Genomic DNA, 18,349 nt, shown 5'->3' on the forward strand with positions numbered 1-18,349 from the left:
ATTTAATTAAATAAAATTTGCTTAAAAATATATTGGAAAAGCAAAGAAAATGAATGAGTATGACTAAATTTCTATTTTCAAGCATAATATTATGCGTTTTTATAGAATATTAAAGATAATATATAAAAGAATTTTAATTACGTAAACGTGTTTTGCAATGTATTTTACTAATTAATTAAATAAATAAGTGCTTGTAAACGACATGTAAAAAAGAAGAAATTTGAATGAGTTTGACTCAATTGTTACTTTAAATGCATAAAGAAATAATGATAGAAAATAAAGATATTGAATGAGTTAGCCTCAATTAGTATTTGAATTTGTGTAGTTTGTTTTGACAAAATATTGATGTGACACATATTAAATATGTTTTTAATTTTGTTGAAGAATTAAAATGAAGGTTCCCAACTTAAATATGACATAAAATGTATACCAATTTAAAATTTAATATTAAAACAACTTATCGTCTTTATGTGTGCATATTTCAATTACTAATACTCTATTGGTTCTACTTTAGTAGTTGAGTAGTACCATTAATTTTTTAGTACTCTCATTATAATTGGGTCATTTTGTTTTCAAGTAAAGAAAATATAATATATCTTCCCCTTACTTTATCTCTCTTGTTTTATCTTACTTCTTTTTAAAATTTTCTACTATGGGGTTATATTTCCTTTTTCACCCATCTCAAAAAAATAGTTCATATTATTTTATGACAATTTTTTACCTTTTTTTTACTCTATCATTTATGGCTCCATTATCCACTATACAGTTTTAACTACTTTTTCTCATTCTTTCTTGTTTTACCAATTATGGATTAAAATTCGTGTCAACCCTAAATGGCCTACATCCTATTTCTATGGGAGAGAGTGAATACTTTATATTTGCATACATTTTATTTTCTTTTCAACATTATTTTCTCTCCACGATTTTTGGATTTTTCCCTAATAAACAATTCTAATCAAATTAAAGGTTATACGGAGTACACTTATTACCTTCTATATGGTTAAATGTGACAAATTAATGTATAATATGTTAAATTTGATTTCGAAAGCACTAATTTTTGACATTTTTTTATTTTTAAACTTTTTTTTTCTAATTTAAATACATAAAGTATGTCATTTCTTTCTTTTTAGATTAATGATTTTAATCAAAATAAATTTATTTTAACAATTGCTCTATTTGTTAGCCATTTTCTAAATTGTACTAATGTTCAATTTTAGATAATAAATTATTTTAAAATTATATATTGAAATATATTTAATGTCTTGAAAGATTAAAAAATTTGAAGAGATATTGTGAATTTAGATATTTGTGATATTTTCCTTTTTAAGTGGTAGTATTTGGTTAGATGATAAAGTTTTTATTATATAGTAATTACTAATCATGTAAAAATTTGGATATAAATTTTATTTTAATTATATACTAATTTCCTTTTTTATTAAATTTTCTTCTTTTAAAAATTTGGATGAATTATTATATTTCAAATAATTAATTCTATTATATTTTAGTAAAATATAAATAAATATTCATGATTTTAAACAAAAGGTTGGACAGTTAGATGGATTATAAAAAAATGAAAAATTGATCTCTAAAATCACGAACTATGACAGAAATTTGGTATTTCCCTCAAACTTTAAATTTGGTTACAAAAATCATGAATTTTTTCTCTTGTAGTGAATTTCCCATGATTGAGGACAATACTGATTTCATGGGAAATCTAATACATAGACTAAGTTTATGATCTTTTAGACCAAATTCAATTTTTTGCTAAAGTTTGTGATTTTATGCACAAATTTTCCTAAAAAATTCATTGTTAGAAAAAAAAATTCATCAGTATTCAAACAACATCCTGTTAATACTTGTCGTGTTTAGCCACTTTGACACTTCAGTTTAGAGAAAATCGAAAAACTCAAAATATATGTATTTAGATTCCAAAATAAAAAATTTGAAAAACTAAATTATTTAAAGTTCATGTATGTATAAGCAAATAGCCCTAATTCTTAAATAAATTTTCGAAAAAACACGACTTTGGGGCTAGTCTAGAAATAACGCTCCCTGATAGGGAATGTTTATATGTATTCAGGATTTGGGAAGAAAAATGACGACATTGGCTTGTTTATTAGTGAAGTGAAATTAGGGGTGAGCAAAAAAACAGGAAACCGAATATCCGAACCGAACCAAACCGAAATTTTGAAATTCGGTTCGGTTTTTTCGGTTTTACGGTTCGGTTCGGTTTTAAAAATAAAAAAATTTCGGTTTTTCGGTTCGGTTCGGTTCGGGCAAAAAAAAAACCCGAAAAACCGAATTATATATATATTCTATTAATTTAATATATTATATTATATATAATATATATATTCTTTTAATATATTCTACTATATAATATATATTATATGTATTATTAATTTTATATTATATATAAATATTCTATTAGTATATATAAAATAAAATACATATATATAAATATATATTTATATTATATTTATTTTTTTTCAGGTTTTTTCGGTTTTTTTCGAGTTTTTCGGTTTTGTTCGGGTTTTTCGGTTTTTTAAGTTCGGTTTTCAGTTTCGGTTTTTCGGGTGTTCGGTTCAGTTTGGATTTTGAACTAAATTCGGTTTTTCGGTTTTGGTTCGGTTTTGGGAAAAAACCGAACCGAAACCCGAATGCACACCCCTAAGTGAAATAAATCTCCCCAAAAATTAAATATAATACACCAATGAGGTTGAAATTTTCCAAATAAACCAGTTCACGCCTTAACATTGGTGTCTTCGAAAAAGAATTACCGGATATTTAAAAATCACCAAAAGATGCCAACCTCGTTTGCATGTTTTAAAAAATGTTAAAACACACCAACCTCGTTTGCATCTTTGGTGATTATAAAATGTCTAGAATTCACTTGTGAAGACGCCAATACTAATGGCATGACCCTATTTTTTATGGAATCACGTCAATTTTATTGGAATGTTGTATTTAATTTTGGAGGAGTTTTATTTTAAATAGTGAACTACGCAAATGGCACATAAACTATGCGTTTTGCACGCAAATGGTACCTAAACTTTAAAAATATCGTGGGTGGTCCCTAACTAAGGTGTAATCACATTTATGATACTTTTTCACTATTCATCACAATTTTTACATCTAGAATGCCCCAAAGGCATGAACGACATTTTTTTACTTTCATATCTAGGTACTGAATATGATATTTTGTTCATGCTTTGGGGGAATTTTTGATATAAAATTGTGATGAATGGTGAAAAAAGTATAAAAAATGTGATTACACCTTAATTTAGGGACTACCCAAAATAAAAATTTTGTAGAAAAGAAATTAATAATGGTACAAAATTTGAATGGATGCAGCTGTAGAGTTGGTGTATTGTAACGGTACAATTTGAAGAGTGGCGACAGGATGTTGGCGTGCCAATATCAATTCATCCAATTCTGAATCCCTATCTACACCGACTCTCTCTCTGGCTAAAAATCAATTCCTCAATCACATATTCACATACAAAGAGGGATCGCTGTCTAAAATCCTTTTGTGGCATCTGCCAAGTCTGATAGTATATCTGTCTACCAAAGAAAGCGAAAGCAGAGTGAAATTCGCACGCCCCCTTTCCCCCTTATGGCCTCATCATTTTAATTCCGTTGTCCGTTTACTCTCGGCCCTCTCTCTCTCTCTTGGTTGAAGGTATACTTTTTCCTTCTAGTTTTTTTTCTAACCCTACTTTCTACTACTGGTGTGTGTTTGAAGTTGTTGGGTTATCAGCGTATTTTGGGATTGTTTGGGATCATATTGGAATTGGGCTTCCCGATTTTCTTTCAAGATTTTCTTTTTGACCTTTAGGGGCTTTTTGAGTGATCCAATTTTAGGGTTTATACTTTCGATCAGAAAAATGTGGCATTTCTAGTGTTCTCATGTGTAAAACCGAACTTCTTATTATTTCGGTGTAATTCGCTTAAGCTGTTTGACTGAATTATGTATTTATATCTAATTATATGGAGAGGGCTTCAATTTTCAAGATTAGAGAAGGTTTTAGGCGCAAGATGATTAGATAACATCTTGGCAGTGCCAATTTGAAGATTATTGCTATAAACTATTTTGACTATTTTTCTTATAGAATATAAATGGATTTCATGACTTGTGTGAGAGATCATTACGTTGATTACTGCAGTGGGTAATTTGGGGGAGAAAACAAAGTCTATGAGCAATGGTAGTTTTGGGTTAGGAATCTTGATCTGTTTTTTTGTAGATTTCTTTGTTATTGTGTTTCTAGGAATGTTGATTTCTGCTGACCTAAAATTATTCTGACTTAGTGGAATGCTCCTGATGGTTTAATGTCCACTTGGTTATTGCAGTATTTAATTCAATGGTGTTTTCTTTCATTTAGACTAAGCGGTTGAGTGAACTAAGTTGCTAATTTTCGTACTTTTGCAGGATCCTGTTTTGGATTATTATCCCAATCTTTGTCTTAACTGGTAGTTGTGCATAGCAGCCGTTGAGAGTATTTTTTACGCTCTCTCACGCAACCTGCAATGGTAATGTTCTCTTCGTATATATGTTATTGTTTACATGCACAAATAATGGTTTCTGAGTCAAAAGAACCTTTCCTCCAGGCAACTAACGAGAACCTTCCTCCAAATGTCATAAAACAACTGGCAAAGGAACTTAAGAATCTCGATGAAACCCCTCCGGAAGGCATTAAAGTTGGTGTAAATGATGACAACTTTTCGGTAATATATGCTGATATTGAAGGCCCAGGTACCTACTTCAAACTTTGCACACCTTTTGCAACTGACAATGGGACTTTTGTGATTGATAGTGTGACCTTTGCAGCTGGGACGCCGTATGAGAATGGCGTTTTCCGAATGAAGTTGATATTGTCTCAAGACTTCCCACACTCTCCTCCAAAAGGTCTGTGATCCCTCACTTAATATCGCTGCCAGTTGGATTAAGTCGTTCCAAATGAATAACTTATTGTGTTCTCTTGTGTAAAGTATGACTGCATATATGAAACATGAATTTAATATCTTTAGGTACTTCCATATGCCTCAGTAGTTTTAACCACATTAATTTCGGGAAACTATCCACGCTACTTATGGTTGGAAGTTAATGTGCGAGTTATATATAGTGGTTGACTGGGTTAGCTTGTAATATGAAACTTGATATTACGGGGTTCATACTTCTGGTCGATTTAGTTTTGGGTCGGTACATGAATGAGACTATTTTAAATTTTCGACCTATTATTTTTCTCTCAGGCTATTTCTTGACAAAGATTTTTCACCCTAATATATCATCCGTTGGTGAGATCTGTGTAAATGCATTGAAGAGAGACTGGAATCCAACTCTTGGCTTACGGCATGTTTTGATTGTAAGTTATGTCAGGTTTCCTACCTATTTTCCAATAATTAGGTAATGTCACACGAGAGCTACTTCTTCGCATATGTTTCTCATTCGGTCTTGTCTGACTGAACAGGTGATCAGATGTTTACTTATCGAACCATTTCCAGAATCGGCTCTAAATGAACAGGCTGGCAAGATGCTGCTAGAAGATTATGACGAGTATGCAAGACACGCTAGGTGAGTTACCATTACTGTATTTATGCATTCTTTATAATAATTGTAGAAACCTGTGTGATGATCATGAACTTGCCTAAAACATCAGGCTTTTTACTGGAATACATGCTGTGAAATCGAAGCCGAAGCTGAAATCTGGAGCGATTTCTGAGCCGGCTGTGTTGAACGCGGACCAGATGAATACCTCGGTAAAGTGTGCCGATCAAAAGACTGTCACACTCGGTGGTGCTCCCCCGTTGCCCTCCCCATTGACCCCCAAACCAGAGAACGGGCAAGATCAGTCAGCAGCTATGCCGTCGTCAGCAGAGATAGGAGTGAGTGGATCGAAAGCAGCTCCAGCGACACTGAAGAAGGAGGCTGCACTGACAAAGGTTCCCGCAGACAAGAAGAAGATAGATGCTAGAAAGAAAAGCTTGAAGAGACTATGAAACATCGGTATCGTCTTTGGCTTCTTTCTACTATTTTTAAATGTCAATTTGTTGTTCTCTTGTACTATATAGATGGGAGCTTTGGATTATAACTCCGATGTCGATTTGTTGGAATATAACTCCTTGTTCATTTTCTCTCTTTATTGTGAAAGAAATGAGTAGTATCCAATTGGGGTACATAAATGCTACATTTGGTGAAATATATATCAATTTTTGTCGTTTATTTACATGTGGGTGTGCCACAAAGATTATGTAAATAGTAATGTGTCCTAAGTTCTAACTCAGAAAAACCTTTCTAATTATATAAAATGTATAATTAAGTATCAACCAAAATGGAAATAGTTGTTATTGATATATAAAGTGTACACTTAAGTATGAACCAAAATCGAAATAGTGCTATTGTTAAAGGATAAAGTGAATAAATAATTACTCCCTTCGCTCTATAATAGTGAAGGCATTTTTTCCGGTACACGATTTAAGAAAAATTATGTTAAGTTAAGTAAAAGGAAGAATAAAGTAGAAAATGAAAAATGTTGAGAGATGAGAGAATAAAGTAAGAGAAAGTAAAATAAGTAAGAAGAAATGTGTTAACTTTTACTAAAAAGAGAAATGACTCAACTACTATTGAACATACTAAAATAATAAAATGACTCTACTACTATAAAACAGAGGGAGTATAAAATTGCAATGTTAAATAGTTAATTCTATTGAAAAAGAAGTGAGTTTTAGAATATTATGCAACAAATTTATTTTTCCCTTCGTCTTTAAAGAATATACAATCTGAGTTCAGCACGAGTTTTAATGCAAAATTAGTAGAGTAAAAGAGAGAGAAAAAGTAATCAAAGTATTGTTAGTGGAGAGTAGGCCCCCCATCTCGTTCAAAAGAAAGTAGTTTCTAAAATTATAAAGTGCATATTTTTGTGGGATGAACTTAAAAAGAGATGAAATTTTTTTGGGACAGAGGGAGTAGTAGTATTCAACACTCTTCGATTGAGTTTATCTTAATAATTATTTCGAAAAAGAGTATCCAGCAACTATCATAGGAAATTTGGCCATTACATTTCCAATTCTAAATTATTTCAGATTCAGTAATTAGAAACGGACGTGATCATAAACAAATGTAGAAGTGATAGCCACACATAAAAACTACATACATTGAGGTTTGTCAATACTCCATCATCCTATAAAAATAGGCTACCCAGCATCCCAGGGAAGCCGTGCGACACGTCAACTAGTATGTGTACGGTTGTTCTGTGGAGTGTTTTTTTATGAGTGAAGTGTGGAGAGTTTAAAGCAAGAGAGAAAATAAAAAATGTGATATTTCTATTTTAAAAATTTTATCACTTTGAGTGGGACATATGATATGAGTATTATACACAAACATGTAATTAAGTTTTAATTATCATTAGCTCAGAATGAAATTATCTTGGAAAATATCGCTCATGTTATTTGCAATGTTTAAAAACCGGATCGGCAAGCGAACCAGCGACGTTACTGGTTCACGGTTCAACCGGTCCAACCGGTCGAACCACCGGTCTAACCGTTTTACTGTTGCAAATATATATAAAAATATATTAAATTTAGTAAATGATTTACAATTAATAATATATCACAAAACATTAAACCTTATAGATAATTAGTGATGTATAAATATAAATAATATTAAAATTTAGTAAATATATTCAGATATATATATTTAATATTAGTTAGTCTACATAAAAAATTTAATATTTCATGTATTAAAATAGATAATGTTTATATTAATTTAAGAAAATTTATTTCGTAAAATAATATATAATTAAATACGAATTAAGTACTTATTAATTAGTTTAGATAATATTATCCATTAATGTCAATAGCTAGGGTATATAAATTAAGTATGTAATATAAAAATTTATTTATAGTAAATAATGAATCTTATATGGTACTAATAATAATATAGGTGGTAAGTAGAGCATCTTTAAAATATAAAGGATGATAATTATATATATTATAATTAACAATTATATTAAAGAATAATAAAATTAAAATGAATTATTAGTTTTTGTAGATAAAATTAATGGTTAATGTATAAAAATATTTAATGTTCAAATTGTTCAATGGGCCCATGTGGTGGAGTGATAGAGGTCTTCTTAACTAAAAGAGAGCTCATGAATTCAACCTCTACCAACAACAAATTTTAAAAAATTTTGAAAAAAAAAATAGAAAATCTGTTTCCAGTTCACGATCCAACCGGTCCGACCGGCCGGTTCCACCGGTTCACGACGGTTCAATGCAGTGGTGGTTTAAAGGGGTGAACCGGACCGGACTACCTACCGGTTCGCGGTCCGACCGGTCAAACCGGCCGGTCCGATCCGGTTTTTAAAACATTGGTTATTTGATTAGAAAATTAGTACTCCACTACTATTAGTTTATTATATTTTTTGTGAAATTAATTAACCTGATGCGATTTCATGATATCAATTCAATGCTCATCTGCCTTAATTACTAATAAAGTTTAGTTCCTACTTATCAGGTTTTCATGGTATAATTCCAATATTAGAAAATTATGTAGCTAGCCTTTATTCTGAAAAGTTCAACTTGATTTAGTAGATTTTCACAGAAAAAAAAAAATTGGTAGAAGAAGGAAGCCCTTATCTCTAAGGCAAAGATTTCCTGGAAAAATCAAATCGTGTTGAGACGCTGTGAAATTTGTGTCGCATGATCCTCTGATTCCAATGGCGGGAGCAAGGAGTCTGCTCGCGGCGGATTTCGCGATTTCGCTAATGTGGGTATTCTCCAACGAGCTAATTAAGATTTTCTCCTTGGATTACGCCGCTTCTCAGCTTGAGGCCGACATTCTTAAATGTGCCCTCTCCGTTGCCAACATGTTCGCCTTCGCCTACATGAGCAAGCTCACCCACGGTGCCGCCTTCAATCCACTCGCCGTCTTGGCCCCCGCTATTTCCGCTGATTTTTCCAATTTCCTTTTTACTGTTGGCGCCCGAATCCCTGCGCAGGTTCGCCCCCTTCGTATTTGACCTACATGTGTCGATTTTTGCCAAATCTTAAATTTTGTGCATTTGCATATTTTGAAGCAGAAAATGTGGCATTTTCCTCTTTGCTGTTGGTAAGAGATGCTTATTCAGCACCATTGCTTCTTGTGATCTGAAGTATATGCATTAAGTAGATGATATTGGTGATCGTATACAAGTCTCGGATTGGATTTGGATTTGGATTTGGATTTGTAGCCGATTATGTCCTTGCCTTCTTCAGCATAATTTGTTGGTTTTATGAGTTACTCCGGTAGTTATTGAGGAGGGTGTGTGTTTAGTGATTCTGGATGTTTCTACAATGATGAAAACACAAAGTTTCTGTTAGAATTTCAACCATCATGGGGCTTGGGAAACAATATCTTGTTTAGGTTCATCACCTTTTCATTTGGAGGAAATTTCTAATCTGCATAGGAGAAACCTGCCCTTGGATTGAAATTTGGTGTTTAGCATATACTGATAGGGATCTGGATATTCTCATAGGTAAACCAAGAATGGTGTCTATCGCGTTACTGCTCAAGCTGATTAAAACAATGAATACAGATATGTACTCATGATTGACTGACCCTTACTGTATCTTCTTATATATGGATATTAATTCGATTGCCATAGCCCTAATATTCTTGCTTCTCTGATTCTGTTTGTGTCTCTTCAAAAGGTGGTTGGGTCAGTGTATGGTGTGAGGCTCATTATGTCGACCTTTCCGTGGATAGAACACAAGCCACACTTGAAAGTTGACATTGCAACGGGCGCACTGACAGAAGGTCTCCTGGCGCTTGCCATTGTGATGATCACCCTTGGCCTGGCTAGAGAGGATTTCTTTATGAAAACTTGGATTTCCAGTCTTGCAAAGCTAACTCTCCACGTTCTTGGTGCAGATCTAACCGGTGGATGCATGAACCCAGCCCCTGTAAGCATTTCTTTCCTTCTTTGTCTCGTCTCACCCCCACAAGCTGCAGTCAATTCAAATCTCTCTTTTCCTTTTTCAGGTAATGGGGTGGGCTTTTGCTAATAAGCAACACATCACCAAAGAGCATTTGGTTGTTTACTGGCTTGCACCAGTCGAGGCCACTTTGATAGCTGTTTGGTTGTCTAGAATACTATTTGGAACAAAAAAGGACAAGCCCTCAGCTGTGAAGAAGGAGACATCCCCACAGCAGAAGTCGGAAAAATCAGACTGAACGTGTCGTTCATCATTTAGTTGTACAGTTACAGATGCAGTTTTTGGTCATTATTTGGTATCTATGTCTAGCTTCAGTCATGTAGTTGAACAAGTCTATGTAAGCAGGAAATCAAGACATTGAAATCCAAGGCATTGTTCAATCCATTTTTACTACATGTAGAGTGCAAGATTCATACGATGTTTTCCATGCTTTGTTCATAGCTATTATACAATGATAAGCTGCGTATTCTACTCTACAGATTGAAAGTGAATTAACACCTCTGAAAATAAATAGAGAATTAGTAAACAAGCTGTGGCTCAAACTCAGCAAAGTCCACTGAACCAGATTCAATGGGTTTCATGAGATATGCAGCAAGCAACTCATTAGCCAGAGCTGCAATGAGAGGGATCCTCTTTAGGTTCTTCACCAATGGGATGTCCTCAGTGTCCCCGACCGCCAGAAGCTTTGTGTTGATCTCCACCATCCTATCCAATTTCCTCTTGAACTCTGGGTTCTCAACGTCCAACACAGCAGGGAAGATCCTTGCAGTCGTGCGATTAGTCTGCAAAATCGATATAAGATTGAGCCACTGTTGGATAGGAATACGCAAAATTACTTCTCCATGAAATAGTTTTTTACCTCAATTATAACATGCATGTCAAATTGCTTTGTGTCAAGACCAATGCCTTCATAGAAAGCACTTCTTTGGCAATCATTAAGGTACATAGTCACATAAACCTGCAGATATCAACACCAAAGAATGTAAGCATATATGGGATTATGCATCACAAGCCTTAAAAAGGAAGTAGGAATCGAGTGAGATTACAGAGAGGCAGAAGAATCGGGACCACAGCTTCGCCTTCCAGTCATTGAGGAACTGCGGCTGAGCCTTCATCAGAGCAGAGAAGAAATCACCATGGCGATTTTCATCCTGGCACCAGTTCTCAAAGTACTTGAAGATGGGGTAGCACTGGTACTCGGGGTTCTCCTTGAGGTGCCGGTATATGGTGATGTATCTCCAGTATCCAATCTTCTCAGACAAGTATGTTGCATAGAATATGAACTTAGGCTTGAAGAAAGTGTACTTTCTGGCCTTTGTAAGGAACCCCAAATCCAGAGCCAAATTGAAATCAGACAAACCTTTGTTCAGAAACCTGGTAAGAAAAGTTCCATAAAACCTTAGTTTCAGCATTCATGGCAGCCATTCAAAAGGGAGTTGAACTTACCCCGCATGGCGGGCTTCGTCTCTGGACATGAGAGAGAAAATCTCAGCAACCACAGGGTTAGTTTTCTGCAAAAGCAGCCAACAAAGAGTTCATAAGAATGAAATAGTAGTACTAGTTATTTCAAGATAGGCCATTTGAATAACAATACTACTATTGTCTAAAACTGGCAAGCAATGTAGTCCAAATAAGGAGACCTCAAAGTAGTAAAGCAGTTTACAATTACCCACTTCATAAACACTAGCAAGTAGCACTTGTTGTGACAGAATAGAGCAATTGTGTAATCGAGACAAACAGAAATATAAAGAGACACTGAATTTACATGAACGGAGAATAAATTGTATTCAGATTGTTTTTCGGATTACAGAATTATGCGCCCGTTTGGCGGCTAGCGGCAAACTAACAGCACTAAAGCAAAAAGAGTATTTAGTAGAATGAATTGAAAGAAGAAAAGACCTTAAGCCTGCGGCCGAGCTCCTTGTAGAGAAGGAAACCAGAGAACTCAGCAGTGCAAGAGCGCTCCAAGAATTCGACAAAGATTTGCCTCAAGGGGCCCTGCATCTTGTCAGCAGCCTCCTTGAATTCCTTATTCCTGACGAAGTGGGTCTGGTTGAAGTCGGTCTTGAACTCCTGCAACAGAGCCTCGAACTCACCCATGTTCAACTTGTTGTTGATCTCCGTGTTGAAAAGCTGCTCCATTTCGTCAAAATCGGTGGTGTAGAACCTCGGCGTCAAAAGGGACTCCTTTATCTCCTGCTTCTGGCTCTTCTTCTTGCTCGGCGGGGCCACAGTCGACGCCATTTTCACGCTCAAAAATCTCGTCTTGGAGCATCTCGAGCTGCCGAATTTTGGGATGGAGGTGTTGAATTTGGAAATGGGTTTTACTAGAGCCATTTCTGCTGCCATTCATTCACTCTCCACTTTGCCATTATACTTGGAGCAATGAATCTAATCTCATCCAATGAAAATCTTGGAGATTAATTGGAGCCTGACACGTGGAATTTCCATCTCGATCTGTAAATTCTGGTCTATGGGTTTTTGTTTTGGGGTTCTTGTGTTGAATCCAAACCGAAACTCGCGGATAGGCAAGAATAACCCCATAACATTATAATAGAGTTAGGGCTATAATTTTTGCAATATGAATGTAAAACATGCTATATGGGCCAGCCCGAGTGGGTTGGCAGGTTAGACTATTTCCATCACTAACATTGGAACCAAGATCACACATAAAAAGAAAAAAATAGTAAAAATAAAAATAATTCTAAAATCAATTACTCCAACCCCTTATTGTTTAAGGGCATCTACAGTGGTGCGGATGTCAAGGCGGAATTCCCGGCGGAATTCTCACTGCCACGTCATAAGGACTTCCCACTGCTCTGCCACATCATAAGGACTTCCTACTGCTCTGCCACGTCATACGAAATTCCCTTTGCACAGTAGCGGAATTCCCGACGGAATTCCCACATAAAAAAATTCTCATTCACAAATTAACCAATTTTCGGAAGTAAAGAATTTACGGAATTAAAATTTCAACGCGAATACAGAGAAAACGAACACACGTTATTTTAAAAAAATACATAATTAATTTTAAAAAAAATACATTATTTTTAAAATAAAAACCTGCTCCTCACTCCTCGGATTCCTCGCCGCCGGTTCCCTCACCGTCCCCGCCGCCGCCCCTCTCGCTGTGACCGCCGCTGCCACCCTCGCCGTCGCTATTCGTCATCGCGTCGAACCCCAAGTCGCGGCGCATACTATTGAGGAGGGGTCTAAGCTTCCGCTTGTAGTGGGGGTCTGTCGCCGAGCGCCATTCCTGCATCGCACGTAACAAGGCGTCGTGTGCGGCGATGCGAGCATAGGAGGGCCTCGGCGGAGGCGGATCCGCTGGGACTTCCCCTCGACAAACGCACCGCAGGCCTTTACCTAATCGGGCGACGGTGGCTGGCGGAGGATGTGGGAGTGGGGAACTCTGAATCGGCCGGGGGGGAGTTCAGTGGAACTAGCACTGCTGCTGTAATCTCCGGATGCGCTGATCCTCGTCCGCTTCGGCCAACCGGATTCCACACTCGCACTGAACTTGGGCGAATCCTGCACCGCGAGATACACGTCCCAATATTTGAATTCCTCGAAGCCCTTTTCGAAGTCGGGGAACTGCTGGTGAGACAGCAGCTTCACATCCTCGGCGGACATGCCGCTGGTTGCCGAGCGGAGGTTGTTTGTGTAAATGCCGGCAAATCGGTTGAGCGGCTTCTTCAACCGATCCCACTGTTTCCGGCATTGCTCGGAGTTGTGGGGCTTCCCTGCCGCTGGTTTGAACTGGAGGTAGCTCTGGCTAATGCGCCACCACATCCGATCGATCTGCTGGTTCGCCCCGACGTATAGATCCTCAACCACACTGATCCACGCCTTCTCTAGCGCGACGCACTCGTCCGACCTCCAGATGGTTCGCTTGGTCCCGCTGGATCCCTCCTCCACATTAGCAGCGTATGTCGGGATGCCCCATCCCCTACCCCTCCCTCGCCCCGGCCTCCCCCTCCTTTCTGTCACCGGCGGAGTCTCCCGGATCGGAGAAAGGCCCAACTCATCAAACGAGAACGTGTCGACGCCAGTGAACTGAGTGTTGAGAGGAGGACTCACCAGGTTGTCCGTCGACAGTAAGTCCATAAAGGGACGATAGACGTTGTACACCGGCGATTGGGGGATCGGCGGCCTACTCCCCCTCGAAGCGCCAGGCGATCCATGCATCATCCCAGGCATCATCATCCCCGGCATCTGGGGCATCATCCCATACCACTGTGGGTACATGTTGTAGTACCCCGGCATCATGCCCGATGGCATTTGAGATTGGGGCAGCATCCCCGGAATTTGGGACATCGACTGGGAAAATTGAGTACTCCTACCGATGGGAAAATGCGGCACCGGTGAATCGCTCGAGGCGGGAGAAGAATCGCTATCGTGGTGCTCCATTGATGATTCGAAAGAAATGTATTTAGAGAGAGAGATACTCGTTAAAACAAGTGGTGCGAATGAAATGAAGTTCAACGGGATGTATTTATAGAAAATCAAAAAAATAAAATTTAATGCAAAGGCCGGAATTCCGTGATAGTCCACGCAATGGCGGACGTCAGGACGGAATTCCACGGAAGGCCGCGGACCTGCGACGTCCTCTTCCGAATTCTGTATCCGCGCGTGTGTGGCCTAATGGCGGACGTCCGACACAGAATCCCGCCACGTCCGTGGGAATTTCTCATCGAAGTCCGCCATTGCGGATGCTCTAATGCAATGTTTTAAAAACCGGACCGGTCGGTGAATCGGCGAGGCTAATGGTTCACGATTCAACCGGTCCGACGGGTTCAATTACTGGTCGAACCGTTTTACCTTGCAAATATAAAATTAAATATAGTCTTACAAAATATATTAAATTTAGTGAGTAATATATTATAATTAATAGTAACATATAACAAAACATATATTAAACATTTTAAGTAAATTAAATATTAAGAGTATTTAAAATAAGTGAATGGTAAAATTTATATAATTTTTAAATACATAAATTTGTAATTAGTGTAACCCAAAAAGTATATATTTTACATATATAAATAGATAAAATTCATATTATCTCAAAAACATTTATGTGGTGAAATAATATTATAGACAATATATAAAACTAAACATGAATTTTTAGTTAATTTGGATAAATATATACTATAATAGTATTATTAGTTAATACATAAAACTAAACTTGAATTATTAGTAAGTTTGGAGTAATATTTAGTAAATATGGAGTAATAAACTATATTAATAATATATATAATATTAAATCTTAGGTAAAATTATTTAAAAGTATAAAACTAAACACAAATTATTAATTTGTGTGGACTAAAAATTATAAATTTAATGTATAACAAAAATTAATTTTCACAATATTTCATTCAAGATCATGTGGTGGAGTGGCAGAAATATTGGTATCTTACCTAGAGGTCTAGGGTTCAATCCCCTCTAGTCTCGCATTTTAAATGTAAAAACCGGTTCCCGGTTTCCGGTTCAACCGATCTGTCTGGCCAGTTCCGACGGTTCAAGGTGGCCTAACATACAAACGGTTTTTGGGGCCGAATCAGACCGGACCAGGTGCCGATTCGCGGTCCGACCGGTCGAACCGGCCTGTCCAGTCCGGTTTTTAAAACACTGGTTTAATGTCACTTTGTCGACCCGTAGAAAAAGTGGGGGTCAAGTCCAATTGTCTTCCTTTTATTGGTTGAACATTAAAATGTTTTATTACTTTTATTTATTAATTTGTTTTATTCAATGATTATTATTCTTCTAAAAAAATCATGTGAACCACTCTTCCAAAAAATGATGTGAGCTACGTTATTTTATTTTAATTATATTTAATTTATTATTTGCTACACCTATATTGTGCTTCATTTTTCTATATATATCCCACTTAAAATGTAGAACTCATCACATGCAAACCAAATATTTACTAAACAAAATTTTCTTTCATTATTGTTTTGATAAATTTGGTTTTATGGATCCAAACCATCCAACTTATCGGCCTTGTTTTCCAACGTATCAAAATTCCCAAAATTATCAACAATCATCAGAATATCCAAGTTCGCAAAATTTTCCAAAATTTGCACCACCTTATCAGAATCCTCAATTTTTTTTAAATCCAGAGTATTCACAGAACCTTGAATTATCTCCAAATCTAAGCCAAATTCCTACATCTACTGAAATTCTCACATCAGAAAATATCACCCGCAACTTGTTCGAAGATGCCCAACAAGCGAACAAAAAGAAGAGGAGCTCAAAAAATGTTAGTTGGGTTGTGAAAGAAGATTTAGCACTCATGTGTTCTTGGGTCTATGCAAGAACATATAGTGTGCGTGGTAAAAATCAGAAGGGAGAAGCACTATATATGGTTACGTGTGCAAAATCTGTATCACGAAAGTCAAGCAGAAAATCCAGATGAAATTAACAAAAGACACGTGGAGTCTATGAAGTGTCGTTGGAAACGACTTAACGAAAATGCAAACAAATGGGTGGCTGCTTGCAGAGAAGCAAACGCGCGAAGGAGGAGTGGAATGAGCGACCAAGATGTTGAGAATGAAGCTCATAGCATCTACCAAGCAGCAGGCGACAACAAATTTCATGATTTAATAGTGTTTAATGAAGTTATGAGCAAACATCCAAAGTGGTGTATTCATGATACAACACATGTATTTCCTAACAATGAAAATGTTGCTTATGAACAGGATAGTAGCAACTCAAAGAGGAAAAAGCCTTCTGAATCTGGCGAGTATACTATCCTTTCGAAACCGGAAACTCCTACATCTGGTCATTCAACTAGTTCTCGGTCTATAGGAAGAGACAAGGCAAAAAGAAAAGGAAATAGTAAGGTAACACAATCTGATTCTACTAATGATCAAGTTGTTGCAGAACTTCAAGCACTAAGGCTAGCTAAAGATAATGAGAACGAAGTAGTGAAGACTCGACTGCAGATAGAGCGTGAAAAGCTGGAAAAGCCCTTTATGAAGATGTACCAAAAATGTTGATTAAGTTGTTAAACAAAGGGCACTTGTCCCCAGAAGATCAAGAGATGAAACACCGACTAATGAAGCTTGTGTTGGAAAATGAATGATTTTAGTTTGATATGAGTTTGGTGTGACAATAAGTTATGTAATATTAGTTTGGCGTGCCATTAGTTTAAGTAGTATTAGTTTGGTGTGCTTTTAATTATGTAATATTAGTTTTGTGTGATCTTAATTTGCTTATGTTGATGTGATCTTTGTTTGTACTTTATGTAATATAAATTTGTGTAATATTAAGTTTGTGTGATATAAATTGGTGTCACATACATTTTTCTGCAAAATCAATTGAGATGTCACAAGTATCATTTCTTTATCACATGCATTTGCAGATATGAGTTTTGGTGTCAACTGCATTTTCCTACAAAAGTAATTTAAATGTCACAAACATCAGTTCTTTATCACATGTATTCACAGATATAAATTTGGTCACATGCATTTTTCTGCAAAAGCAATTGAGATGTCACAAACATTTTTTCTTTATCACATGCATTTGTAGATATGATTTTCGTGACACATGCATTTTCCTGCAAAAGTAATTGAGATGTCACAAGCATCATTTCTTTATCACATGCATTTTCCTGCAAAAGTAATTGAGATGTCACAAACATCAGTTCTTTATCACATGTATTTGCAGATATAAATTTGGTCACATGCATTTTTCCTGCAAAAGTAATCGAGATGTCACAAGCTTCAGTTCTTTATTGCATGCATTTGCAGATATGAGTTTGGTGCTACATGCATTATCTTACAAAAGTTTTTGATATGTCACATGCATCACTATAAGTGTATATCACTACAAAAAAAGCGCTAGATAGTGACGGAAATTAGTGACGGCGGCTGCTAGCTCAACAACTAGTGACGGAAAAATGACTGAAGAGCGTCAGTCACTAAATAGTGACAGAATATTTCGTCACTAAAGCGAAGTAGTCGCCTATGTTTTCCATCATTGGGTGGATTAATAGCTTTAGTGACAGACAAATATGTCACTAATATTTTTTATTGACAAGTTTTTTAATGACGGATCTGTCAAAACTTACTATATCACCAACCTGTTTAGTGAAGAAATTTCACTGATTAGTGACAGATAATTCCGTCACTAAATAGCGAGCGTTTTGTAGTGTATCACATGTTTTGGTGAAAGTATGATTTCTGTATAGCATGCATTATCCTGCAAAAATTATTGATATGTCACATGCTTTACTGCAAGTGTGTCTCACATGTCTTGGTTTAGTGTCACAAGCAAATATATTTAGTTTATATATAACTTGTGGAAATTTTTTGAAGATAACACCAACTAGACATTCCACCTCCAAAACAATGCCTTCCAGTGAAAACTCATCACT

At 36.2% G+C, this 18,349-nt stretch overlaps 4 protein-coding genes across 4 annotated transcripts; 3 read left to right on the forward strand and 1 right to left on the reverse strand.

Annotated features, from left to right (window-relative positions):
• The first annotated feature begins 3,395 nt into the window (after nucleotides 1-3,395).
• LOC121753080 (ubiquitin-conjugating enzyme E2 22-like) lies at nucleotides 3,396-6,224 on the forward strand. The gene is made up of 7 exons (XM_042148243.1): nucleotides 3,396-3,682; nucleotides 4,430-4,530; nucleotides 4,609-4,753; nucleotides 4,829-4,906; nucleotides 5,251-5,363; nucleotides 5,469-5,572; nucleotides 5,658-6,224. The coding sequence occupies exons 2-7, from the start codon at nucleotides 4,528-4,530 to the stop codon at nucleotides 5,995-5,997; spliced, it is 783 nt and encodes a 260-aa protein (XP_042004177.1). The 5' UTR covers nucleotides 3,396-3,682; nucleotides 4,430-4,527; the 3' UTR covers nucleotides 5,998-6,224.
• A 2,269-nt stretch (nucleotides 6,225-8,493) lies between these two features.
• LOC121752944 (probable aquaporin SIP2-1) lies at nucleotides 8,494-10,387 on the forward strand. Its single transcript, XM_042148047.1, has 3 exons — nucleotides 8,494-8,996; nucleotides 9,688-9,939; nucleotides 10,019-10,387. Exons 1-3 carry the CDS (start codon nucleotides 8,715-8,717, stop codon nucleotides 10,208-10,210), a joined length of 726 nt encoding a protein of 241 aa, XP_042003981.1. The 5' UTR covers nucleotides 8,494-8,714; the 3' UTR covers nucleotides 10,211-10,387.
• On the reverse strand, nucleotides 10,311-12,344 carry LOC121752943 (magnesium-protoporphyrin IX monomethyl ester [oxidative] cyclase, chloroplastic). Its single transcript, XM_042148046.1, has 5 exons — nucleotides 11,872-12,344; nucleotides 11,419-11,483; nucleotides 11,019-11,346; nucleotides 10,832-10,930; nucleotides 10,311-10,754 (listed from the first exon to the last, which is right to left on the reverse strand). Exons 1-5 carry the CDS (start codon nucleotides 12,319-12,321, stop codon nucleotides 10,491-10,493), a joined length of 1,206 nt encoding a protein of 401 aa, XP_042003980.1. The 5' UTR covers nucleotides 12,322-12,344; the 3' UTR covers nucleotides 10,311-10,490.
• A 4,068-nt stretch (nucleotides 12,345-16,412) lies between these two features.
• Nucleotides 16,413-16,970, forward strand: LOC121752855. Its single transcript, XM_042147945.1, has one exon. The coding sequence runs from the start codon at nucleotides 16,413-16,415 to the stop codon at nucleotides 16,968-16,970; it is 558 nt and encodes a 185-aa protein (XP_042003879.1).
• Nucleotides 16,971-18,349: the final 1,379 nt, after the last annotated feature.

Source organism: Salvia splendens, chromosome 10 (assembly GCF_004379255.2).
Source record: "Salvia splendens isolate huo1 chromosome 10, SspV2, whole genome shotgun sequence".
In the NCBI taxonomy this organism is placed as follows: Eukaryota; Viridiplantae; Streptophyta; class Magnoliopsida; order Lamiales; family Lamiaceae; genus Salvia; species Salvia splendens.